Below are 27305 nucleotides of genomic sequence, written 5' to 3' on the forward strand. Positions count from 1 at the left end.
TAGCTACCAAATTGCTCTTCCAGCTGATTGCTTTGCAGTTCTCCAATCTTTCTCCACGTTCCAGTGGGTGATTTTCATTAAGTATCAATCTAATTATGCCATTGTATTTAGTTGCTGTCCAGTACTTTAGGTAAAGCACAAGCTCTCTAACAAGGCATCTGGTTTTTGATCTAGCCCCAACATACTTCACAAGCACTACCTCTTACTATAGACCAACAATAAGTACATTAACAAAATTCAACAATATTCCATCTTAATCTACTACCAGCCTATCAGAAGGATAAGAATTACAGAAAGTGTAGGATATTTATGTTGATCTGAATGTAATTTGGGATAACAAAGTTTAGAGAATTTGAAGCTTAGAGAAAAAATAAAAATCATTTTTCAAATTAAAAAAATCATTTCATAGAAAACTAATCTTAGTTCTAAAGAGGTTAAATGATCTATCCAAGATCACATAGGTAGTGAAGAAACCAGGAACAAAATTCACATTCCCTCGCTTCTAATCGAAGACTATCTCATTTTGAAGCACCTGGTGTTGTCATGTGACATATTAACATGTAAAATATTATTTTCCAGATGAGTAAAAAAACTAAAAAAAATAAAACATTCTTAAAAATACATGCTTTTGTCATGAGGAAATTTATTAACAGGATCAATGTAAGGAAAATCACATCTAAGATATAAGAAACCCTCAGCTACATAAAGAAATTATATTTGTTAGTTTACGTCTACCTTCTTTAGTTATCAAATAAATGAAATGGGAAAAGAGATACAGACCTGTTGTTCTGCAATCAAAGATGTTCGAACATTTTGCATTTCTTCATTCTTTCTTTTTTCTTGCTCTTCAAGTTGTTCTAGAAACTTAGCTTTTTCTTCCTGAAGCTTTTCTTGAAGTTCAGCAACTAAGCTTGAAGAATCTTCTCTGGTAGAGTCAATGGCAGGACTTATAAATTAAATATAGCATTAAATTAAAAAAAAAAAACTACAGACACACAAATATACCAAATATCATATTTATGAAATTTATCTTCCTCAAGCCTAATAATGTAGCATGAAAGATATCTGTGTGAACACTCTCTTTGAATCTAAAAAGTAAAGGGAAATACGTAAAAGTTTAATACAGATTAGATGCTGACACTAACAAGGTTTACTGATTTTTATCAGTATATCAGATACATTCAAGATAATTTGCTTGTATCAACATACATAAAAATCAAGAGGCTGCTCTGCCCATGGAGTAGCCATTCTTTTATTCTTTGGTCAAGCTCTGTGGCTCACACCTGCAATTCTAGCACTTTGGGAGGCCCAGGTGGGAGGATCCACTTGAGCCCAAGAGTTTGAGATCAGCCTGGGCAGCAAAGTGAAACCCCACCTCTAAAAAAAAAAAAAAGAAAAAAAAAAAAATCAAGAGCCGAGCACAGTGGTGCATGCTGAGGTAGGAGAACTGCTTGAGCACAGACGTTCAAATCCTGCCTGGGCAACATAAGGAAAAAGTATTTTTTGGTAAGGGACTATACACACAGGAGATAGGTAAACTCAACTTCAAATGTCAGTTTTGCTATTCCTATACATGAAATTTACACAATGACTTAGGAAAAAAGAAACACCTAAAGATTGCGTATGTTGAAATGCTTTCATTTCCATAGAACAGGCTTTGATTCATTTTGGTATCAAGTAGGCAACACAAAGCTAAAACTGAAAAGTGTTTACACAAACAAATCTACATATTCCTGAACTCATACTCATTTCCTGAAGACTTGCTAACCTCTCAAGTGTTGCTGACAAAGTGCTAGAGATGAGAATAGGACAATGTAAGAAGAAATGAACAAACACTGGTTAGTGATTATTTTAACTTATAATTAATAACTCAATAACTTCTAATTATAACTTCTAAGTATTAATCTTATCTACTTTCAACTTAATAATCCTTAGCATTAAAAAAAGGTTTCTTCAAGAAGATGAAAAATGCTTAGTATTAAAATATGCTGCTAAGCCTCAAGAAGTTGCTGTTATTAAAAAACTACTTAACAGGTCAATTTTTAGGCTTAAATGTCCCTCTACTTGTTTTTAAATGATATGTTAATGTTTTTGAAATCAGGGTGTGTTCTGCAATTAATATGGGCATGTATTTAAAATGTTCACTCTACACGGATCTTACGTAATTTCCTAATCTAATTATATGATAGAAATACACTATTTATACCAACAATCATACAAAAAAATTATTGGAATCTTTTTATTCATGCTTCCAAATTTACTGATAAAAATCTAGTAACTTAAACTTGCTGCTCAGATAACCTTTCCCCCAAAGAGATAGCTTTAAACAGCCAAACGCAGAATATGCAGTTTGAAACATAGTATCTCTATCAAAGTCTGAGACTCCTTATTTAGTTCCCAGAAAGGCTGGAATAGGAATCCCCTATTTCATAATATAATTAATTAAAGGACAGGATATATATTCCATAATATAATTAAGACGAAGCATTTACTTTTAAAGGTTCTCCTTTGGGGCTGAAGAGGGGGATGTGCAAGTTTAAACTATTCCACGGCTGGAAAACTGACATACTACATAAAGTCTTACTAAGGAACAAAAAGGGACTCAGACTACTAACAATGAAGTGCTTGGGATAAAAACAGGTATAGGCAGGGTTTACAAATAATCCTGTTTGGCCAGTGTCTTCCTTGAAGAAATCTCCACAGTTCTAAGGTAAGCTGAAACTTTCAGGAGTAAAAAACAAGGCCGGGTTTTAAGGAGGAAATCAAGAGAGCACTGAAGTTGGAGAAGTGAAGGACAGATAGTGAATAGTAAAGGATATGAATTTCATTGCGAGTACCATATAAAGTCATTGAAAGTTTTGGTCTAGAGAATGATACGGTGTGAATCTAGGTTTTGAAAAGACTATTGTGAGAAAGGGTATTAGTAAGAAATGGGGCACAGTAAAGAAGCCTGAAGGAGAGCTTTCAACATGATAAAAGATCCTAGAATTGTATTCGAAAAAGTGTGGTTCAAATTGTGCAAGTGAGGGAGGGGAGGTCATGCACAGCCAGTACTTATAATTTCTAGGTGTCCTGCATCTTTGGATTGCCTGGGGTACTCCATTTCAGGGTCAGTGCTGTGCTGGGATAATACAGGGACAAGAGGACACAGTTCCAGGTACACAAACAGATATAGACACCACTGACACTCTGTAAACACTGCATCATCCCCAAAACCAGAATGAGAACACTAGGTGATTAGCATAGGGTATCTCATTTACTGACTCAAAGTAAAAGCAAAAAATGGACAGGTTATGACATGAAAAATATAACCATTATCCCGTACTGAAGACAGGTTTCTTATGGCTGTATTAATCCGGCCAAAAGTACATACTATGCTGTATTGTTTGAAGCTCCCATTAGAAAATGTTCCAAGTGACTATCTGCCACACAATTTCTATTGTACATCACCCTAGGATCTGAAATGGCCCTGCTATCAGGGGAATTAACCCTAGCAATGAAAGGCTAACAGCTAAAATAGGTTTTGTGTTTTAACTAGCATCACTGCCTTTCTTTGGGGAGCAAGTTGTGTAGAGGGGAGGGAGGTCATGAAGAAAAGGTTACAGTGTATCATAGTTTAGTTAGAAAAATATAGTAGTCCCCCTTTACCCACAGGGAATATGTTCCAAGACCCCCAGTGGATGCCTGAAACCGCAGATAGTAGCAAACCCCATATTTTTTTTCTAATATATGCACTGTGGTCCTAACATTTGCAGTTTGAGGTGTGATGGTAAAAAGAGAATGAATTGTCTCCTTCTGCACAGTTTCACAGATAGATTGGGTCTTACTGTAGATCTTTGCAGTCTCAGCATTTTTTTTTCTTACTAAATCAAGAACTTTCATCTTTTCACTTAAACGAAGCACTTCAAGGCTTCTTTTTGGCATACCCAAATTGTCAGCATCATTACTCTTGTGCTTTGGAGCCATTAAATAAAGCTTACTTGAACACAAGGACTGTGATACTGATAACCCAGATGGCTAACAAATGACTAATGTGTGGAGACTGCACAGTATGGATATACTGGACAAATCGTGCTTCTCAAAACGGTATCCAATTTAAAACTCAGGAATTGTTTATTTCATTTAATACTTTCGAACCATGGGGTAAGCGAAACCATGAAGAACGAAATCACATAAAATGAAACTAGAGAAGAGGGAATGACTGTATTTAATCTAACAACACTACAACAGAAACCTAAGGAATTCATCAATAAAGGTTGTCCACCTAAAATAAACTTGTATAATCCTGTCTTTGCATATCTGAATACTTTAAAGAGGCCTGGACATTGAAACTCAAGGAAGCAGATACATTTGTTATCAGCTGGGAACTTTAGTATCACGGAAACTTGAAAAAAAGCATCTCTAAAGGTTGACAGTTTTTCCCACCATTAAAATGTCAGTTCTAGCAAAGGACTGTATTATATCCAAATATTTCTATCAACTAGAAAATTTACATTGAACATAAACTAGATTGTCTTGATGCTTGAACTCTTAACACTGACTAAATTAAAATGCGGCCTAGTAAACAGTTAGTTCACTGTTTTTTTTAAAAAAAAAAAATCTTCTATCGCTTGAACCCCGGAGGCAGAGGTGGCAGTGAGCCGAGATCGCGACACTGCACTCCAACCTGGGCGACAAGAGCAAGACTCCGTCTCAAAAAAATAATAAACAAAATAAAAATCTCTTCTTTTGAAATTAGAATTACAAAATTAAAATGCTCCCACCCATACTCACTCAGATCCATATCACTACTTCCTAGGAGCAGGGACATTAATCATGTAGTAGGTAGATTTCCCGACCCACAAAAACCACATACACACATGTTCTGCTCTCATTTCCTTGTACAAAGGTACAGGAGAAAGCTTTCTCCTACATTTTCAAAACTAATATAAACTATTAATAACTCCAAATTAAATAGAAGATATTCTGATTTTGCATTTCCTGAATCACAAGTAGACCGGACAGTATTTACATTTTGGCCATTTGTATTTCTTCTTTGATCTCGTCATATCTCTGTCAATTTTTCTAACAGATTGTGCGCCTTTTTCTTATTGATTTACTGTGGGAGCTCTTGACATTACAGACATAGCTAATTTGTGTATTCATATCTTACAAATGTTTCTCCTTCGCAGCTGGCCTCTCAATGTTGCTTCTGGCATATGTAGAACCTAGTGGTGAAAGGGAAATGTGCCGGACTGTGTCCTCACATAAGCATCATTCTTCTTCAAAGGTTTCCTCTGCATGACAGAGAAGCCAGGGATATTATCCAGAATTCCTTCCTCAGTAGGTTCTATGTTTGAGTTTGCCAGTGGAAGATACCCACACCTGACCTGGGATGCTGAAGTGAGAGACTCTGGAGGTGGTTGTAGCCAAACATGTGGGCAATGTGAGATTCATAAGAGATTTCCAAGTAAACCACCTGTTTGGGGGTCTTGGTAGACAACTGATGAAAGTCTTCGAAGAACTGTAGCAGTTTCCTAAACCACCAACTTTGGTGGTTCAGATGATTTTCTATTATAGATCTCCTGGCCTTCACCAGATTACTATCCAGTCTCCCAGTTCTCCCAACATTCGTGTAAACTCTAAATCTGATACTAATCCCTTTAATCCTGAAATATTTAAAAGTGGTTGTTTTATAAGCTCAATCCCGATACAAAAAACGACTCTAGAGGAAAAAAAAAAAAAATCCCATAAAACATGGAAATCTGAGATTAATTCTCTGATCTGAAAGCAGTAATGACCTCATTGCCAGTGCAAAATAGAACACTGGAAGACCAGGGCAGTACATGGCAGAACAGCAGACACTTGTAGTTGTTTGAAAACCAGTGACGACTAAGGAGAGGAAGGCTTTGGGACATGTCCCAGCTGTGCCTCCAAATCCCATCAAACCTCCCTTCCTGGAAGCAACAGCCTTTTCTACCTTGTCTGAGGAAATCAGTGTCCCTTCACTTGAGGTAATCCTCTTCTCAATGAGATGATCCTTTTCAACAACATCTCCCACCATTACTTCCAGACCCGTTGCTACACTCAAACTGCCAGATCTCTGGAGATTTAAAAGTCTAACAAAGGAGGAATTGCAAAGCAATTACAGAATCTTTAATATATTTTGGCAGAAAAACGGAAAATAAATATGGGAACGTATCTAATGAGAGTTACAAGAGGAGGGACAGACTTTGCTAAGTTGACTGCCTGGAAAGTAGACTTAAGAATAACCAACATTAAATGAAAATTAGATGGCAAAATGAGATACTCTAGACCAAGGGCAGGTAAATCCAATCCGCTGTTTTTTATAATTAAAGTCTTGTTGGAACATAGCCAAACTGTTCATTTATATTGTCTCACTGCTGTCTTGCTAAAATGGTACACCTGGGTAGTTTGGATAGAGACCATTTGGCCCACAAAACCTAAAATATTTACTATCCGGGCCTCTATAGAAAGTTTGCCAATCATTTCTTCAGGCTCATGATTCCCAAAGAGTGATCCACAGAAGCCTGGGGTTAACCAAACACATTCAGAGAACCAGTGAAGTCAGAACTGTTTTCACAGTAACACTAAAGTGTTGTCGTTTTTCACCTTGTTAATATTGGCACCAATGATAAAACCGCTGGCACCTGAACACACATTAAAGACATTAGCACCAAACTTTATGTGTAGTCATTTTATCTTTCACCACAAGGCACTCAAAGTGGGGAGGAAAAAGGGGAGGTTGTTTTTTCTTAGACTATTCTTGATATAGTAAAAATTACTAGTTCTAAAATATGTCAACAGTTGGAAGAGCTGCATTAACTCAGTGAACTAGTGTTTTCCAAATGACCAACTCATGATGCCATAAAATCATGCATGAGTAAAAGATTCAAGTACAAGAGATGTACCAATAAATGTTAAGATGAGAAAATCCACTGATAGCTTCATATTCCACAATAAAAACTAACGTTCAGAAATTACCAGTTGCTGATTTTGATTTAGTAACAAAGAATATCAACAATCATCTGAAAAGGCTATTTAAATATTCCTTTCTTTTTCCAATTACATTCAGCATAAGGTTGGATTTTTTTCCCATATACTTCAATCAAAACTTAAGAGATTTGCAAATATATAGAACAATGGTACTCTTCAAACTAATTTTCATTTCAGACAAGTTTTTATTAAAAAGTCTTTATGTATGGCCAGGCACGGTGGCTCATGCCTGTAATCCCGGCACTTTGGGAGGCCAAGGTGGGCGGATCACAAGGTCAGGAGATGCAGACCATCCTGGCTAACATGGTGAAACCCCGTCTCTACTAAAAATACAAAAAAATTAGCTGGGCGTGGTGTCACCCACCTATAGTCCCAGCTACTCGGGAGGGAGGCTGAGGCAGGAGAATCACTTGAACCCAGGAGGTTGCAGTGAGCTGAGACTGCGCCACTGCACTCCAGCCTGGGCAACAGAGCGAGACTCTGTCTCAAAAAAAAAAAAAAAAAAAAAAAGTCTTACATATGCCAACATGTAATAAAGTTATTTGAAAATGGCTAAGTTTCAATTTCTTGGCATTAATCTTTAGTACAGAAATACTGACATAATCCCTATAAACAAAATCAGTTTGGAGTCAATTTTTTGAGAGCATAAAAAGATACTGTGACAGAAGTTAGAGAGCCACTGTTCTTGTTTTTCACATATTTAAAAGATGGTAAACACACACATACAGATTATATTAATAAGTCTGTGTGTAACCTGCAAATGCTAAAATTTTTACTATCTGGACTTTAAAAAACAAGTTTGCTGTCCAGGGATGGTGGCTCACACCTGTAATCCCAGCACTTCGGGAGGCGAGGCAGGTGGATAATCTGAGGTCAGGAGTTTGAGACCAGCCTTGAGACGAACATGAAGAAACCCTGTCTCTATTAAAAATACAAAATTAGCCAGGCATAGTGGTACATGCCTATAATCTCAGCTACTCAAGAGGCTGAGGCAGAAGAACTGCTTGAATTTGGGAGGCGGAGGTTGCAGTGAGCAGAGATCATGCCACTGCACTCCAGCAGAGCAACAAGAGCGCAACTCTGTCTCAAAAACAAAACAAAACAAAAACATAAACAAAAACAAGTTGCTGACTCCTGATCTACAAGAAGGCATCCAAAGGCAGGTATACTGGAAGGGATTTATTACTTACACCCTCAGAGGGCCCAGAGAATACATTCTTTACCAAGGCTTTGCAAAATACATGCTTAAAAGGCTCTGTAGTGGTGCTCTGTAGAAAACAGAGAGCAGAGAGAGATGAGAACACTGAAATTCAATGAATTTAATGGGAATGACAGGCTTCTGGAGTGGCAGAGGTCAATTAGTGGCATTTCACCACCAGAAACATAATGCGGCTCTATCACAGGCAACAGAGCCAGAGCAGTAATTAGAAGGTTTTGACCCAGAGAAATCTGCGGTCGTGGTTGTCCGTAGGCCCTAATACAATGAACCGGTTAAAGACCTATTAAAACTGTAAAAACAAAACAAAACAAAAAACTCTAAATCTAGTATTCAGAGGCTTAGCTTATCAAGAGAATTCTAACCTTCACCTAATTCCAAGATCTGAGTTAGTTATCAACTACAATGCTGAAGAGATCTACAGCAATTTTCCAGACTCCTGGGGGAATACTGAACACCGGCTCTGAGAGGACTGTAGTGACTGTGGTCTACCAGGAGGAGGAGATTATTGGTGCTCATGTGACAGACTTTGGGCCCAATGGTTCCCTCATCGAGATAGGAACAAGTTGAATAACCCTTAATGGAAATGCTTGGGAGCAGAAGTGCTCTGAATTTCAGATACTGGAATACTTGTGTTATCTTTACCAGTTGAGTATACCAAATGTGAAAATCCAAAATCCAAAAGGCTCCAATGAGCATTTCCTTTAAGCATCATGTCAGGGCTCAAAAAGTTTCAGATCTTGGAGCATTTTGGATTTGGAATACTCATCCTTACAGATTGGCAGAATCCCCGTGTTGCTTCCCTTACTCGTGGAACAAGGACTATTATGGTAGAAAAGGCCAAGTAAAATTCCTAAAACTCTCACTTCACATGACACAGGGGAGGGAGGTTTCTATCATGTTCTCATTCAACGTAAGTATGTGTCCTGTCCAGAAGACATGGAGACAAACAATGGATTTTAATGAAATTTTTCAGGTGGAGACTGTTTAAAAGTGATAAGGCAAGACACAGGTTGAAATATATATGTATTCACTTGGAGAATTAATGATAGAATGAATTGACATATTAATTATGTTCTAGAAACTGTTTATTGGGTCACAAAACCCCCTTCAAAGATTAAAAATAAAAATACTAAAAACCATCTTCTGTGATCAAAAGGCAGTAACATCAGACAGTAACAATAATAAAAATATAAAACCACCACCAATCCACAACCAAAGTAAAAACCTGCAATTTAAAAACATCTTTCAAACACAGAGGAAATAACTGAAATTGTATTAAGAAAATAACAATAAGGAACACTCTATATGTTCCTATCTATGATTTAGCCTTTAGTAAACAATATGCAGAAGACAATTTTACAGTCTTTTATATACTAAACTTAAAGAGAACACATATAGGTAATTTTCTACTGAAGAGTTTAGAAAAAAACTGCGAATAAAGAGAGAAACTAAGAAGGAAAAACAAAGAGCTCTTTAAAACATTTCAAACTTTCAACAAAACATTTCTCTGAAAATCCAAACTGCTGATTCATTTTTTAAAAGCCACTCATGGATTTAGTCTGTTAGTTCTGTTTGCAAGAAACACTGACAAAGGGTAAAAGTTTTTACTTCATGAAAATACCCTAGTTGCTACATTTACCCAAGGTAAATGAGTAAATCAAGATACTATGATTACACACACTTACAAAAACACACGAATCACTGATATTTTAATTTTATAATTACAGACTAAACTGAATTCTTACCTTTTTGCTATTTGGTTCTCAAGATGTTTTACTTTTTCTAATAACTGTTTCTCAACAACTTCTCTCTCCAATATAAATTCTTTTAGGGCAGTCTGAATAGCTTCATCTTTTTCACAATTAAGCTTCTGAATTAACTGTTCTCTGTCTTGTTCCTGGCTGATGACCAATTTTTGTTTGTCTTTCTCAAGGTTCTGGATAATAGCTTCATATTTCTCTTCTTGTTGGGTGATTTTTTCATCTTTCTGTTTTTCAAGAGCACTCAATTCTGAGTTCAATTTACTCTGCAGTTCAATTATTTGTTCTTTCAGGGTGTTTTCTATTTCAAATGCTTGGTGATGCAAAGATGTTACTTTGTTTAATTCAGCTTTAAGTATACTAGATTCTTCTTCATGTCTACTAATCAACTCAGAAATACACTGATCTTTTTCAATTGTCATTAAAGTTCTTAGCTCTGCTAAGCCCACCTGATAATTTTCATTATTATCCTGAATCTTTTGGTTGAGTTTACTAATTTCTGTTCTCAAATTTTCTGTCTCCTGTTCAAGAAGAGATTTCAAGGTCTCCTTCTGCTGGGCTCTGCTTTCTTCCAGCAAAATTTTTATTTCATCAGTTTCTGCTTCCTTCAATGCAAGTTCAACCTCTAACTTGCATCTCATGTCTGACAAATCAGAAACCTTGAGTTTTAATTCCTGTAACTGTTGTTCTTTTTCCTGGATAACTGCAGCATGAGATTCTTGTATTTGATTAATTATTTGTTGGTTTTCCTTTTTTAATTCCTCCAAAGAAATTCTGTGGTCTGTCATAACCTTCTCAAACTCTTGTATGTGCCTAACCTGAAGTGTGTCCTCTAATTCCTTTAGATGACTTTGCTCCAAAGACTGAAGTTCTGCCCTCAATAACTGTAACTTCTCATCATTTTCAACATGGAGCTTTTTTAAGTCTTCTAACACTATTTCTCGTGACTGCTTCAGTTCTTTAATTTCACAATTTTGAGAGTGCATTATATTTTCCATTTCTAACAACTTCTGATCCTTTTCATTCTGCAGGCAGATTACAGCTTCTTTTTCATGTTTAACCAAAGCAAATTCATTATCTTTATTTTGTAAAACCTCCTCAAGGCATACTAACTCTCTCTTCAATTTTTTAATTTTGTTTTCATTCTCTTCAGTTTCCTTTATTAGTGTGTCAAGTTTACCTTCATATTCATTTTTTAAAGATTGTAGTTCTTTTTGATGTTTTTCTTTTAGTGTTATTTCCAGAGAACATTTTACTTTTTCAATAATGTTTCTTATTTCTACTGCTGTACATTTTAATGAATTTGAGAAGTCACACTGTTCTTTTTGTACAAATGTTCTAAAGTGGCAAAGGTCTTCCTTAATGGTTTGTATACTGAAGTGAGAGTCTTGGGCAACAACTCTACATCTTTCTAACTGGACATTCAGAGAAGCATGATCTCCAAAATTCTCCTTACCACATACATTTGTATCCTGCATACGTCTACTGTCTATTGCATTGATAACTGATGAATAAAGTGATTCCACCATCATTTCTGGGCTTTGTGGATCACTTATAGGATTAGGAGATGACAGATTTTCTTCTATTACAAACTCATTCACAGCAGACATAAAATCTGATTCAGGACTTTCTGCTAATGAATCCAAGTCTAAAGAAACTTGGTGAATAGTCTGTTCTATGTTTGGATGGGGAATAGTTTCAAAATCAAATGTATGTGCATCAATGCTATCTGGAGATAATTCTTCTAAGGGACAAACTGCAGGACATAAGGGATCCTGAACAGTCAGCGGTGGAGGAGTTCTCGGTGAGGTAGTAGTTGTAATTCCTGCTGTACTTTCCATCCTTGGTGAAGAAGCAGACTGTGGGGATGTCTGACTCACAGATGCCTGGAAAACAGAAAGAAAGGCTTAAAGAGCTGTACCAACACAAACATTTTTCACTAATGAAGAAAACTGTTTGAAAGAACTGAATTTGCCTTTTGTTCACTCAGTAGATCTGTAATGGTCTGTGACATTTCATCCAAACTTTGTGCTGCTTTTACCAAATTATGTAGAGCAAGTACATGCTGGTGTAGAGGTTCAAAGTCACAAAGTAAGGGAACCCTGAAACAGAATACAATGAAATTAGACTTCTGATTTCTTAATGAAATAGCAGATAACAGCTACCAAATATTTTGATATGTCAAAAATAACAAGAGCCTCATCATTCCTTTTAAAATTAATATCAGAAGTACTTTAAGAACTTTGTGTCATAATCAGTAAAGTAAAAACTTAGGGCCAAGCGTGGTGGATCACACCTATAATTCCAGCACTTTGGGAGGCCTAGGCAGGCAGATCACGAGGTCAGGAGTTCGAGACAAGCCTGGCCAACATGGTGAAACCGTATCTCTACTAAAAATACAAAAATTAGCAGGGCGTGGTGATGGGCTCCTGTAATCCCAGCTACTCAGGAGGCTGAGGCAGGAGAATTGCTGGAACATGGGAGGTGAAGGTTGCAGTGAGCCGATATCGCGCCACTGCACTCCAGCCTGGGTGAGCCTGTCTGAGACAGACAGAGCAAGACTCCGTCTCAAGAAAAAAAATATATATATATAAAAAGTCAGAAATTTCCCAACAGCATGCAAAAAGTAACTACTGGAAAAAAATAATTACATGTAAGGCATACCTTCCTTTACTTTACCTTCATTTTCGATCATTTTTTATTCCTCAGAAATTTCTCAAAGCAGTCACAGGAAAGCCAGTCTATCATAAATATTTCTTATCTTGGCACCTCTTAAGATTACTGGTACTACCTGGCACAACTCCAGAATAATAAAAACATTTTAAGGTTATAAATTAGTTTAAAATACTGATGACATTTACCTGAGGAATGGCTGAACTTCCGAAGGACAAAATGATTGCAGAAACTGTAAATCTTTTAATGAAATATCTGGAAGTTCACAGTCAAACTTTCGAGGCTTCTGAGTCTGCACCAAAAAATAAATTAATTAAAAAAATTTTTTAAACAAAAAACAGAGGGCAAATTTATATGATTTCTTACTATAATTAAATTTACTATACCAAACAAACTAAAATGCTTTAAATGATTAAGAAACAAAAAAAGAAATATCATTCAATAAAGATATGGCATATTATTTTTCTGACCCTTTAGTAAACTGGGACGTGAACTGCTAGTGATCAAGGGATGCGCTTGTTCCTCCCCTTCTCTGCGTTTAGCATCATTTTATGGGAATTACAGTATTCCTATCCTGTATGTATGTGCGTGTGTGTGTGTGTGTGTATATATATATGGTAAATATATATGTACTTACATATATATTTACCATGTTAAAGTCACTAATATATTAAAATATACACATGTATTTTTTTTCCCATGTAACACTTTCTTATTTGCTGTTCCCTTGACCTTCCCATTACATACTCCAGAAGACAAAGTGTTGGTCAATTTTAGCTTCTATAAAAAATATTAACTGGTAAATCCTACCAATTCATTATTTATAAAATTGCCAAGAGTTGCATCAAAAAAAAACTTCAATAGTTTTAAATCATTACTCAAGCAGATGTGGAGATGCCAAGATGTTCTTCATAAAAAGAGTTCTCAGATAAATAAGTAGGGGAATCGCTATGTCACCAATTCTTAGATATTAAAAAATACATACATTTAAAACACTAAGAAATCCTGCAGTACAGAAACATGTTTAACAGCTAAGCACAGCTGGGCGTGGTGGTTCACGCCTGTAACCTGAACAATTTGGGAGGCCAACGTGGGCAAAAACACTTGGGGCCAGGAGTTTGAGATCAGCTGGCCAACATGGTGAAACCCTATCTCTACTAAAATACAAAAACTTAGCCGGATGCGGTGGCGGGCACCTGTAGTCCCAGCTACTTGGGAGGCCGAGGCACAAGAATAGTTTGAACCCAGGAGGTAGAGGTTGCAGTGAGACGAGATCGTGCCACTGCACTCCAGCCTGGACAACAGAGCAAGACTCTGTCCCCAAAACAACAACAACACAGCTAAGCAGTACATCTGATGGGGGTAAAAGTCCCCATATTGCTTTGATCATGGAAACGTTTCTTCCCATGTAATAAAATTAATGACCCCAGATAATAATGGTTAAGAAATATACCAAACTAATATTTAATTTCAGTGAAGTCTAACTGAAGCTTTATTATTCTGATTTGTCAAAATATAAAAGGGGGGTGGTGTGAAAATATAGAAGGGCAAGGAGGAGGCAGAGGCTGTAAAGGAGGAGGGAGGGAGAAGAGCAGTGGAAGAAAGAGGAGGGAAGGATGGAAAGAAAAAAAGGAAGAGACAACAAAACAAAAAAAACTAAGTGAATCTATTTCTACCAATCCTAACAGTGCAGTATAAGCTATCTTCCTGTGTTATGAAGATTCTTTATAAAAAATTACAAATGCAAATATCAATCTTTACGCTTACTTTTATCAAGCTTTATGCTGACTTTTAAAGTCAAAAAAACTTTTATTTTGATTTTTTTAAAACCACAACAATTTCTGCAAGTTTCTGATACATGCCTCTACTTCTGGAAAAAAGGTTTTAAAACATACGGAATTTAGTCATGGTTAGAAAATAAATACATACACAAAAGGAAGGGGGCCAGGAGTCCAGTCCCCTAAACAGACGATTTCTTAAAAAAGACTTCCCTGTATAAAGAAATTAACAATATGGTTATTTTTAGAGCTTTATTTAAGGCAAAAAATTATCTCTGGTTTTTGAAAAAGTAAACTAAAAGTTGACAGTACTTCAAGTTTAAAATTTAACAATGGATTCAATTCTATACATTTTAAAAGGAATGGTAATTAACAGCATATACATCAAGTATGCTACAGAAATCCAAGCTTACAAAAACTTTTTTCCTTTACAAAAGTAATTGAAATTATTAATGAACACTTACTAAATAATTTCCCAAAGGATTCCCTTTTTGATTTTTCTGCTTCATATAATCTCTTTCCATCTTTGACTAAAGCACCAGCCCACTAGAAGAGGAACGCTTACGTTAAACATAAACATACACCAATTCGTTAAACTTCATATACAGTTAAAATAGAATTCAACTTCCATACCTCCCTGTAGTGTTTTATGAACATTTTTCTTCTTACAACCTCAACAACAGCTAAGCAGTACATCTGAGGAACTGTACTAAGAGCTTCAACAATTTTGACTCTTTCTAACAGCTCTATCACGAGGCGGAGCAAAGCTTGTAACTTTTCTCCATCTTGATCAGCATGAAGCATTACAAAGCAACACCACCTAGAGAATAAAATCCATTATTTTCAAAATTCACAAAACTTTACTTAGTTACTTAGTAAATTTACTAACTTAGTTAAGCCAAATAAATCAAGATATATAAGCTCTACAAAATTCATCAATAAGGTATTTCAATAAAATGGCAAGGGAAACTACCCCATCATTTGGGAGAAATAAATATAAACATCAACTCTAAACATCTTAAAACAGATATATAAATGAATCACTTACTTCAGTCTGACATGTAGGTTATTTGCTAGTTCTTGTTTGGCAGTGGTACACTTCTGCTTAATATCTAACAGTTTTCTATGATTTTGCAACATAATCATCAACTGATTGGCGTGACTCAGGCATAAATCAGGTAATACAGATGCATCCTTTAAGTTTTCAGCTCTCTTCTGATTAGCTAAAAATCCCTTTGAGAAAAAAAGTGTTTCAAAGGACATTAATTTTGTTTCATGAAAGGTATGGACATTCAGTTAAGTGGAAAATCTTTATGTTAAACACAGCCTGTTCTGTGCCTTCTAACAATATTTTTAAATCCTCTATTTTTCTTGAATGTAGAAGATGCATAAATGGCACAAGACCTAGAATTTTTAAGAATCCTATGCTCATCTTTAATTTTTCAAACTAGAAGAAAACAAAGGCTGGAAAGATAAAGCCACTTAGCCAAGGACATATTTAGTAGTCGATGAGAACTAGAAGCTGTGTGTCTAGACTCCTATAGCATTATCGGTCAGTCACAGCACAAACAAAACAAGGTCACTGAAAAACAATGAGGGATTTAATAGTACATTAGATACTTTCCCAAAATACAAAAATAATAAAATGCCCTTATAATATTTATCGAAAAGTCACTGCCCTCTCCAGTTATCTCTGGACTATGTTTTGTTCCACTGATCTGTGCTCCCATCACTAGGACAATGACTGAATTGTGTGATTTTGCACACAGTTAATACTTTATTATTTGGTAGAAAAACCTTTTTTTTGGTTTTTCTTAGCTGTCCTTACTCATTTGTTTTTGTAGGTAAACGGTGTATCTGTCAAGTAGGGATTGTTTAAGTTACTAATTAATTTCGATAGATTTGTCATAATCTTCCTTCATCTCTACCAAGTATATTTACTTTTCTTTATATGTGGTCCAAAGATAACCTAATAAGGTTATTACTTCATACTTTATTGCTACCACAAAGTTTTTTCCTATGCTATATACTAAGTGGCTTATATGTAATAATGCTTTAGGTTTTGTACATCCATCTGATTGCTCTATTGATACTGTAAATAAATCATTATCCTTCTAGGAACTTAACTTTATGACCAGCTAAAGGATAAGTGTGTCTTCCAATTTTCTGGTAGTTCTCTGTTTCATGTTTTCCTAAATATTACAATATTTAGATTTAAATGATGTATATTAAAGCCAAACTGGTTCAATATCCGAAAACAAGACAATTTTTATAGTAACTGCAAGCTTTTTCCTTTCAAGATACTCTTTGGTTAACTGCAACTATAATTTTTCTTTAACGTAATCTATTAAAAAACAATTTGCTACTTTTATCTCCTTTCGCAAAGTCTGGTTTTCAATTACTTTTTATTGAATCCATGAAAAATACAGAAACAATCCCAAATCTAAATTCTAGACCATTAGTAAAGGATTTCCTGACACCAAAGCATGTAAGTACTGTATTGCTAAAAGAAGGAAAAAATACTGTTTTTCAATAAACTGAATTCCATATTTGCTCAACCATCCTCAATATAATCCAGACCAAATAGAAAAAAACCTCACAAATCATGTAGTACTAATTACTAATATTTCTACACACAAATAAGGTTTGACAGCTACATGATAGCACTACAGTACTCACAATCCTGTTACAGATGCATTCTGCCAACTTTGGTTTGGGAAGAAAACTCCCTGATATTTTCTAATTTTGCTGATACCCCTCAAGGATACGAATGGCTAGAGAACGAATATTCAGGGCTCCAGTGTTACACAGCTTCATAGGTTTGGTGAGTGAGGTTTTGTTTTGTTTTGTTTTTTGTTTTTTTGCCAAAACCATGTAGAAGGGTCTACAACAAATCCTCATAAATGTTGTGGTTTTAAGAAATTACCCCTTCAAAGGCATTTGAAATGGTCTGTATCTTATGAAATGTTCAGGCAATAAATAATAAATCCCTTTCCACAATTTCTTTTCCCTTTTAATTGGGAGTGGTTTTAAGTTTTAATTGCTATGTAGCTAGAATGTATTATACTACATTGTAAATGTATTTAGCAAGATGTTAAATCAACTCCTAAAACTGGCTAATCTGAATTTATCTAATTTTCACCAACCACATTCTGAAGGAAGTACTGACAAACTATCTGCAACAGGGAAATACCATTGGCAGCAACAAAAGTAACTGATGAAATATCTGTAAATAAAAATTTTACACTAGCCAGAGGCTAGATAGAATTGTAACATTTCTCAAATTCAAAAAACATAAATCCAAATTCTCATTTTATTAAGTATTGATGTGTTCTTACTATGTATGTATCAGGAATGTGTGGTAAGGCCTTGTAGATAGAGCAATAGAAGACAGACTAGTGTCCTGCCTCCTTGGAGCTTATATTCTGGAAAGAGACTGTATTAAAAAGCATGTAATTAATAATTACAATTGCGGTACAGGATAAGTATAGCATACTAAGAGAAAATAAACCTGATGATGTGACCAAGACTTCAGGACTGGAAACGTCTGGCTGAGGAAGTGATGCTTCTGCTAAAACCTTGACTCTGTACATCCCTTGGCAGGCCAAATCATGACAATATAGTTGTGAAAAGTTGTCTCACTTACCATATACCTCCTAGCTTCAAGTGGGTATCCCTTTTCTCTCATGAGCTCACTGAAAATAATCTTACTAACTGAATCCTCTCACAGGCAGATTCACTCAGGCACACTCAACTGAAATCTGTCTACCTCGGGGTCTACATTTCTGCCTTACAATTTTGCTCCCAATATACAATCAGACAACATAGATGACTTCTAAATATACTTACTATGAATACTTAGGAGTATCAAAAAATATCCATTGGAGAACTTAAATAATCAAATATTTAATTGCCTCAAAATGTTTAAAAGGACTATACCACTCAGGTATCAAAGAAAGAAAAGATATTTTATAAAAGTAAGAATATTATCTATAGTATTCATTTGGTGTTCTTTATAGTCCATGAGCTACCATAGTTTAAAACAATAGCAAAATACTACAAATAAATTAGGGGGAACGAAGATGTAGAAACAGGATGCTCTATGAGCATAAGACAACAAAAACTAACTTTGTAATTTTCATCGGAACAGAAATTCTCACTCAACTTTATTTCAGTTTGGATTCAGGGAGGTTACATGGTCAGATTTAGAAAGCAAACAAGAAAACCTCAAATATGCAAATAATGCATTCTTCCATTTTGAGAAAATAGTATTATCACCCCAACTATACTCCTAGAAAAATACCTTTCCTTGTATGACAAAACTCCATTTGCTGAAACCAAGTAGACTTGAGGGCAATATCAGCAATAAATATCTTTTTATATTATTAACAAATACAAAACCATCCAACGTACCTGCCTAATCGACTGTTCAAGTGATACAAAGGAGGAGGACTAACAACAATATTTTAAAATATTGAGAGATTAAGGGGAGCAAAGAAAAAGCAGAGAGAGAAAACTGGAGTGTCTAAGGTAAGAGAATTGAAAGCCGGCCGGGCGCGGTGGCTCAAGCCTGTAATCCCAGCACTTTGGGAGGCCGAGACGGGCGGATCACGAGGTCAGGAGATCGAGACCATCCTGGCTAACACGGTGAAACCCCGTCTCTACTAAAAAATACAAAAAAACTAGCCGGGCGAGGTGGCGGGCGCCTGTAGTCCCAGCTACTCGGGAGGCTGAGGCAGGAGAATGGCGTGAACCCAGGAGGCGGAGCTTGCAGTGAGCCAAGATCACGCCACTGCACTCCAGCCTGGGCGGCAGAGCGAGACTCTGTCTCAAAAAAAAAAAAAAAAAAAAGAGAGAATTGAAAGCCCTGGTTTACTCCATCTGAGAAACAGTTATAAAGAAATCCATAGGATTTTTTTTTTTTAAGCAACAATAATTTTAAAATATAAAAAAATGAACAAAAACAAGTAATCCGCATCTGATCAGCTTGCTGCACTTTGGAAAAGGCTTAACTTAAGCCAGTGTGGTGCTGAGATTTTCTTTCTTTTTTTTTTTTTTTTATATTATACTTTAAGTTCTAGGGTACATGTGGATAACGTGCAGGTTTGTTACATATGTATACTTGTGCCATGTTGGTGTGCTGCACCCATCAACTCGTTAGCACCCATCAACTCGTCATTTACATCAGGTATAACTCCCAATACAATCCTTCCCCCCTCTCCCCTCCCCATGATAGGCCCCGGTGTGTGATGTTCCCCTTCCCGAGTCCAAGTGATCTCATTGTTCAGTTCCCACCTATGAGCGAGAACATGCGGTGTTTGGTTTTCTGTTATTGCGATAGTTTGCTGAGAATGACGGTTTCCAGCTGCATCCATGTCCCTACAAAGGACACAAACTCATCCTTTCTTATGGCTGCATAGTATCCATGGTGTATATGTACCACATTTTCTTAATCCAGTCTGTCACTGATGGACATTTGGGTTGATTCCAAGTCTTTGCTATTGTGAATAGTGCCACAATAAACATACATGTGCATGTGTCTTTATAGCAGCATGATTTATAATCCTTTGGGTATACACCCAGTAATGGGATGGCTGGGTCATATGGTACTTCTAGTTCTAGATCCTTGAGGAATCGTCATACTGTTTTCCATAATGGTTGAACTAGTTTACACTCCCACCAACAGTGTAAAACTGTTCCTATTTCTCCACATCCTCTCCAGCACCTGTTGTTTCCTGACTTTTTAATGACTGCCATTATAACTGGTGTGAGATAGTATCTCACTGTGGTTTTGATTTGCATTTCTCTGATGGCCAGTGATGATGAGCATTTTTTCATGTGTCTGTTGGCTGTATGAATGTCTTCTTTTGAGAACTGTCTGTTCATATCCTTTGCCCACTTTTCGATGGGGTTGTTTTTTTCTTGTAAATTTGACTGAGTTCATTGTAGGTTCTGGATATTAGCCCTTTGTCAGATGAGTAGATTGCAAAAATTTTCTCCCATTCTGTAGGTTGCCTGTTCACTCTGATGGTAGTTTCTTTTGCTGTGCAGTAGCTCTTTAGCTTAACGAGATCCCATTTGTCAATTTTGGCTTTTGTTGCCGTTGCTTTTGGTGTTTTAGACATGAAGTCCTTGCCCATGCCTATGTCCTGAATGGTATTGCCTAGGTTTTCTTCTAGGGTTTTTATGGTATTAGATCTAACATTTAAGTCTCTAATCCATCTTGAATTAATTTTTGTATAAGGAGTAAGGAAAGGATCCAGTTTCAGCTTTCTACTTATGGCTAGCCAACTTTCTCAGCACCATTTATTAAATAGGGAATCCTTTCCCCATTTCTTGTTTTTGTCAGGTTTGTCAAAGATCAGATGGCTGTAGATGTGTGGTATTATTTCTGAGGACTCTGTTCTATTCCATTGGTCTATATCTCTGTTTTGGTACCAGTACCATGCTGTTTTGGTTACTGTAGCCTTGTAGTATAGTTTGAAGTCAGGTAGCATGCTGCCTCCAGTTTTGTTCTTTTGACTTAGGATTGTCTTGGCAATGTGGGCTCTTTTTTGGTTCCATATGAGCTTTAAAGCAGTTTTTTCCAATTCTGTGAAGAAACTCATTGGTAGCTTGATGGGGATGGCATTGAATCTATAAATTACCTTGAGTAGTATGGCCATTTTCACGATATTGATTCTTCTTATCCATAAGCATGGTATGTTCTTCCATTTGTTTGTGTCCTCTTTGATTTCACTGAGCAGTGGCTTGTAGTTCTCCTTGAAGAGGTCCTTTACATCCCTAGTAAGTTGGATTCCTAGGTATTTCATTCTCTTTGAAGCAATTGTGAATGGAAGTTCATTTATGATTTGGCTCTCTGTTTGTCTGTTACTGTTGTATAAGAATGCTTGTGATTTTTGCACATTAATTTTGTATCCTGAGACTTTGCTGAAGTTGATTATCAGCTTAAGGAGATTTTGGGCTGAGACAATGGGGTTTTCTAAATATACAATCATGTCATCTGCAAACAGGGACAATTTGACTTCTTCTTTTCCTAACTGAATACCCTTTATTTCTTTCTCTTGCCTGATTGCCCTAGCCAGAACTTCCAACACTATGTTGAATAGGAGTGGTGAGAGAGAGCATCCCTGTCTTGTGCCAGTTTTCAAAGGGAATTTTTCCAGTTTTTGCCCATTCAGTATGATATTGGCTGTGGGTTTGTCATAAATAGCTCTTATGATTTTGAGATATGTTCCATCAATACCGAATTTATTGAGCGTTTTTAGCATGAAGGGCTGTTGAATTTTGTCAAAAGCCTTTTCTGCATCTATTGAGATAATCATGCGGTTTTTGTCTTTGGTTCTGTTTATATGCTGGATTATGTTTATTGACTTGCGTATATTGAACCAGCCTTGCATCCCAGGGATGAAGCCCATTTGATCATGGTGGATAAGCTTTTTGATGTGCTGCTGGATCCGGTTTGCCAGTATTTTATGGAGGATTTTTGCATCGATGTTCGTCAGGGATATTGGTCTAAAATTCTCTTTTTTTGTTGTGTCTCTGCCAGGTTTTGGTATCAGGATGATGATGTTGGCCTCATAAAATGAGTTAGGGAGGATTCCCTCTTTTTCTATTGATTGGAATAGTTTCAGAAGGAATGGTACCAGCTCCTCCTTGTACCTCTGGTAGAATTCAGCTGTGAATCCATCTGGTCCTGGACTTTTTTTGGTTGTTAGGCTATTAATTATTGCCTCAATTTCAGAGCCTGCTATTGGTCTATTCAGGAATTCAGCTTCTTCCTGGTTTAGTCTTGGGAGAGTGTAAGTGTCCAGGAAATTATCCATTTCTTCTAGATTTTCTAGTTTATTCGCGTAGAGGTATTTATAGTATTCTCTGATGGTAGTTTGTATTTCTGTGGGGTCGGTGGTGATAACCCATTTATCATTTTTTATTGCGTCTATTTGATTCTTCTCTCTTTTCTTCTTTATTAGTCTTGCTAGCGGTCTATCAATTTTGTTGATCTTTTCAAAAAACCAACTCCTGGATTCATTGATTTTTTGGAGGGTTTTTTGTGTCTCTATCTCTTTCAGTTCTGCTCTGATCTTAGTTATTTCTTGCCTTCTGCTAGCTTTTGAATGTGTTTGCTCTTGCTTCTCTAGTTCTTTTAATTGTGATGTTAGAGTGTCAATTTTAGATCTTTCCAGCATTCTCTTGTGTGCATTTAGTGCTATAAATTTCCCTCTACACACTGCTTTAAATGTGTCCCAGAGATTCTGGTATGTTGTATCTTTGTTCTCATTGGTTTCAAAGAACATCTTTATTTCTGCCTTCATTTCGTGATGTACCCAGTAGTCATTCAGGAGCAGGTTGTTCAGTTACCATGTAGTTGAGCGGTTTTGATTGAGTTTCTTAGTCCTGAGTTCTAGTTTGATTGCACTGTGGTCTGAGAGACAGTTTGTTATAATTTCTGTTCTTGTACATTTGCTGAGGAGTGCTTTACTTCCAATTATGTGGTCAATTTTGGAATAAGTGTGATGTGGTGCTGAGTAGAATGTATATTCTGTTGATTTGGGGTGGAGAGTTCTGTAGATGTCTATTGGGTCTGCTTGCTGCAGAGATGAGTTCAATTCCTGGATATCCTTGTTAACTTTCTGTCTCGTTGATCTGTCTAATGTTGACAGTGGGGTGTTGAAGTCTCCCATTATTATTGTATGGGAGTCTAAGTCTTTTTTTAAGTCTTTAAGGACTTGCTTTATGAATCCAGGTGCTCCTGTATTGGGTGCATATATATTTAGAATAGTTAGCTCTTCCTGTTGAATTGATCCCTTTACCATTATGTAATGGCCTTCTTTGTCTCTTCTGATCTTTGATGGTTTAAAGTCTGTTTTATCAGAGACTAGTATTGCAACCCCTGCTTTTTTTTTTGTTCTCCATTTGCTTGGTAGACCTTCCTCCATCCCTTTATTTTGAGTCTATGTATGTCTCTGCATGTGAGATGGGTCTCCTGAATACAGCAAACTGATGGGCTTGACTCTTCATCCAATTTGCCAGTCTGTGTCTTTTAATTGGATCATTTAGTCCATTTACATTTAAGGTTAATATTTTTATGTGTGAACTTGTTCCTGTCACTGTGATATTTGCTGGTTATTTTGCTCGTTAGTTGATGCAGTTTCTTCCTAACCTCGATGGTCTTTACATTTTGGCATGTTTTTGTAATGGCTGGTACCGGTTGTTCCTTTCCATGTTTAGTGCTTCCTTCAGGGTCTCTTGTAAGGCAGGCCTGGTGGTGACAAAATTTCTAAGCATTTGCTTATCTGTAAAGGATTTTATTTCTCCTTCACTGATGAAACTTATTTTGGCTGGATATGAAATTCTGGGTTGAAAATTCTTTTCTTTAAGAATGTTGAATATTGGTCCCCACTCTTTTCTGGCTTGTAGAGTTTCTGCCCAGAGATCTGCTGTTAGTCTGATGGGCTTCCCTTTGTGTGTGACCCGACCTTTCTCTCTGGCTGCCCTTAAGATTTTTTCCCTGTAATCCCAGCACTTTGGGAGGCCGAGACGGGCGGATCACGAGGTCAGGAGATCGAGACCATCCTGGCTAACACGGTGAAACCCCGTCTCTACTAAAAAATAAAAAAAAATTAGCCGGGCGAGGTGGCGGGCGCCTGTAGTCCCAGCTACTCGGGAGGCTGAGGCAGGAGAATGGCGGGAACCTGGGAGGCGGAGCTTGCAGTGAGCTGAGATCCGGCCACTGCACTCCAGCCCGGGCGACAGAGAGAGACTCCGTCTCAAAAAAAAAAAAAAAAAAAAAAAAAGATTTTTTCCTTCCTTTCAACTTTGGTGATACTGGCAATTATGTGTCTTGGAGTTGCTCTTCTCGAGGAGTATCTTTGTGGCGTTCTCTGTATTTCCTGGATTTGAATGTTGGCCTGCCCTATCAGGTTGGGGAAGTTCTCCTGGATGATATCCTGAAGAGTGTTTTCCAANACTCCAGACCCTGTTTGCCTGGGTATCAGCAGCAGAGGCTGCAGAAGATAGAATATTGCTGAATAGCGAGTGTACCTCTGTCTGATTCTTGCTATGGAAGCTTCCTCTCAGGGGTGTACTCCACCGTGTGAGGTGTGGGGTCTCGGTCTGCCCCTAGTGGGGGATGTCTCCCAGTTAGGCTACTCAGGCGTCAGGGACCCACTTGAGCAGATAGTCTGTCCGTTCTCAGATGTCAACCTCCGTGTTGGGAGATCCACTGCTCTTTTCAAAGCTGTCAGACAGAGTCGTTTGCGTGTGCAGAGGTTTCAGCTGGTTTTTGTTGTTGTTGTTTAGCTGTGCCCTGTCCACAGAGGTGGAGTCTACAGAGACAGGCAGGACTCCTTGAGCTGCTGTGAGCTCCACCCAGTTGGAGCTTCCCAGCCACCCTGTTCATCTACTTAAGCCTCAGCAATGGCGAGCGCCTCTCCCCCAGCCTCGCTGTTGCCTTGCTGCGAGATCGCAGACTGCTGTGCTAGCAATGAGGGAGGCTCCGTGGGCGTGGGACCCTCCTGGCCAAGTGTGGGATATAGTCTCCTGGTGTGCCCATTTGCTAAGATCCTTGGTAGAGCGCAGTATTGGGGTAGGAGTTACCCGATTTTCCAGGTGTTGTGTGTCTCAGTTCCCCTGGGTAGGAAAAGGGATTCCCTTCCCCCTTGCGCTTCCCAGGTGAGGCGCTGCCTCGCCCTGCTTCAGCTATTGCTGGTCCGGCTGCAGCAGCTGACCAGCACTGATTGTCAGGCACTCCCTAGTGAGATAAACCCAGTACCTCAGTTGAAAATGCAGAAATCACCTGTCTTCTGTGTCGCTCGCACTGGGAGTTGGAGACTGGAGCTGTTCCTATTTGGCCATCTTGCTCCGCCCCCCCCATAGGATTTTATAGAATGATGAGTTCATAATATGAATATAGGAATGAATTTGACTGCACCAAAATTTAAAGCTTCTGATTTTCAATCCATATAAATTATCAACAGACAAGTATCTGTATAATCTATAATAAAGAATTATCTAAACAATATATGAAAAATTCTAACAAAAACATGAAGAAGAAAATGTGGAGAATGACAATTCAGAGTAAATACATGGCAAACACTGATAACAGAGAAATTACTCTTCTCCTTACATACTGGAAGTGTTGACTGATTTTGCTTCTATAGCAGGCATTAGAACATTATTAATTAATATTTAAAATGAACAAACACCTTAATCCAACAATCCCACTACTGGAGATTGTGCCTACAGAAATACTAGAACATGCACGTAAAAATGGGTATATTGAGATATTCAATGAATATTTCTAATATGGAAAAACTGAAACAAACTAAATAATCACCAAAAGAAGTATGGTTAAATAAATTTTGTTTGATTCACTCTATGGAAGTTAAAAAACAACAACACTGCAGAAGAAGCAAAAGATCAGGAATGCAGAGTTCTGTCTCCAGTAATGGTAGTGTATAATGTCGATCAAGCTCCCTGTGGCTTTAGGGATGGGAGATCTAGGAAGGCAGTGAAGAAGCCAGGCACAGTGAAAGGGCTAGAATCCAGGAGAACGAAACCGAGAGGAGAAGTTAGGTGACTAGGAATGCTTTGCTCTGAGGAATTCTGTTGATTCTTGAAGAGGAGTCCAACATTAAAAATAAGCAGTCAGCAGTCCTGACTTCCCTGAAGGGCTAGAAAATTGAAAATTGAAGACCAGAGCCAGCCAAGGGAAGGTACAATGGAAGAGAATTTGTTTGCGTTCAGATCCCTAAAACCTATATCCTATGATTAAGGGTAAACTAAAAGTAGAACGGCCATCCCAAGAACTAGAATACCAGCTTCCAATCATCCAAATCTCTGAAACTGAACTAAAGTAATTTACGATGGTAACTGCTCAAAGTACATACCAAAAGCAAATATAAATTCTCTGCAGAAGAAAATGTTATCCTAGGCCTCATAATATTTCTTTGATTTTTCTTATTAAAAAAAAAAATCAGGTACATGAAAATGCAAGAATGTTAAGAGTGAGAATTATAAGAAACACCACCAAATATATGGCTGGGCGCTGTGGCTCACACTGTAATTCCAGCACTTTGGGAGGCCGAGGCAGGTGGATCACCTGAGTTCAAGACCAGCCTGACCAACATGGAAAAACCCTGTCTCTACTAAAAATACAAAATTAACAAGGCATGCTGGTGCATGCCTGTAATCCCAGCTGTTTGGGAGGCTGAGGCAAGAGAATCGCTTGCACCCAGGAGGCAGAGGTTGCAGCAAGATGAGACAGCGCCACTGCACTCCAGGCTGGGCAACAAGAGCGAAACTTCCTCTCAAAAAAAAAAGAAACACCACCAAAGATAAACAGACACACAAGAACAGGCAACACAGTGAACAGATAAAGACTTAAATTGCTATATGCTTATTAATGTGATCAAAGAGATGATGAATGGCTAAGACTAAATATTTGGGGGTAGAGAATATGAAACTATATAAACAAAAGAACCAAACTGAAATTGTAGAGCTCAAAAATGAACAAAAATAAGAAATGAGCAAATAGTTAGCTAAGTTAAACACTAAGGAAGAGAAGAAGTTAAAATGTAGGTTAAAGGTAAATATCTAGAACGAAGCACAGATGGATAAAAAGACAGAAAATACAAGAAACAAGTGTAAATGAAACGGATATGGTGAAAGGTATAACACGTCTAACTGCAATCACTGAAAGAGAAGGAAAAGCAAGCGAGGGAAAAGCAAGAGCTGAAGAGAAACTGACTCAGATTTTTCCCAAATGGTGTAAGTCATTAAGCCACAGATTCAAGATGCACTAGAAGCCCAAAGTAGGATAAATACAAAGAATGCCACATCTTGGCACCTCATACTAAAATTGCTAAAAACCAAACA

At 37.3% G+C, this 27305-nt stretch overlaps 1 protein-coding gene across 2 annotated transcripts in view; it reads right to left on the bottom strand.

Annotated features, from left to right (window-relative positions):
* Positions 1-27305, bottom strand: part of RB1CC1 (RB1 inducible coiled-coil 1) — a 103575-nt gene that overhangs the window by 27912 nt on the left and 48358 nt on the right. For both annotated transcript variants that reach the window (XM_025393831.1, XM_025393832.1), the window contains exons 9-16: positions 15475-15659; positions 15060-15246; positions 14891-14972; positions 14578-14639; positions 12837-12940; positions 11951-12077; positions 9961-11861; positions 781-946 (exon numbers count right to left, since the gene is read on the bottom strand). In XM_025393831.1, coding sequence (XP_025249616.1) covers positions 781-946; positions 9961-11861; positions 11951-12077; positions 12837-12940; positions 14578-14639; positions 14891-14972; positions 15060-15246; positions 15475-15659 — 2814 coding nt within the window. The remainder of the gene's footprint in view (positions 1-780; positions 947-9960; positions 11862-11950; positions 12078-12836; positions 12941-14577; positions 14640-14890; positions 14973-15059; positions 15247-15474; positions 15660-27305) is intronic.

Source organism: Theropithecus gelada, chromosome 8 (assembly GCF_003255815.1).
Source record: "Theropithecus gelada isolate Dixy chromosome 8, Tgel_1.0, whole genome shotgun sequence".
Lineage (NCBI taxonomy): Eukaryota > Metazoa > Chordata > Mammalia > Primates > Cercopithecidae > Theropithecus > Theropithecus gelada.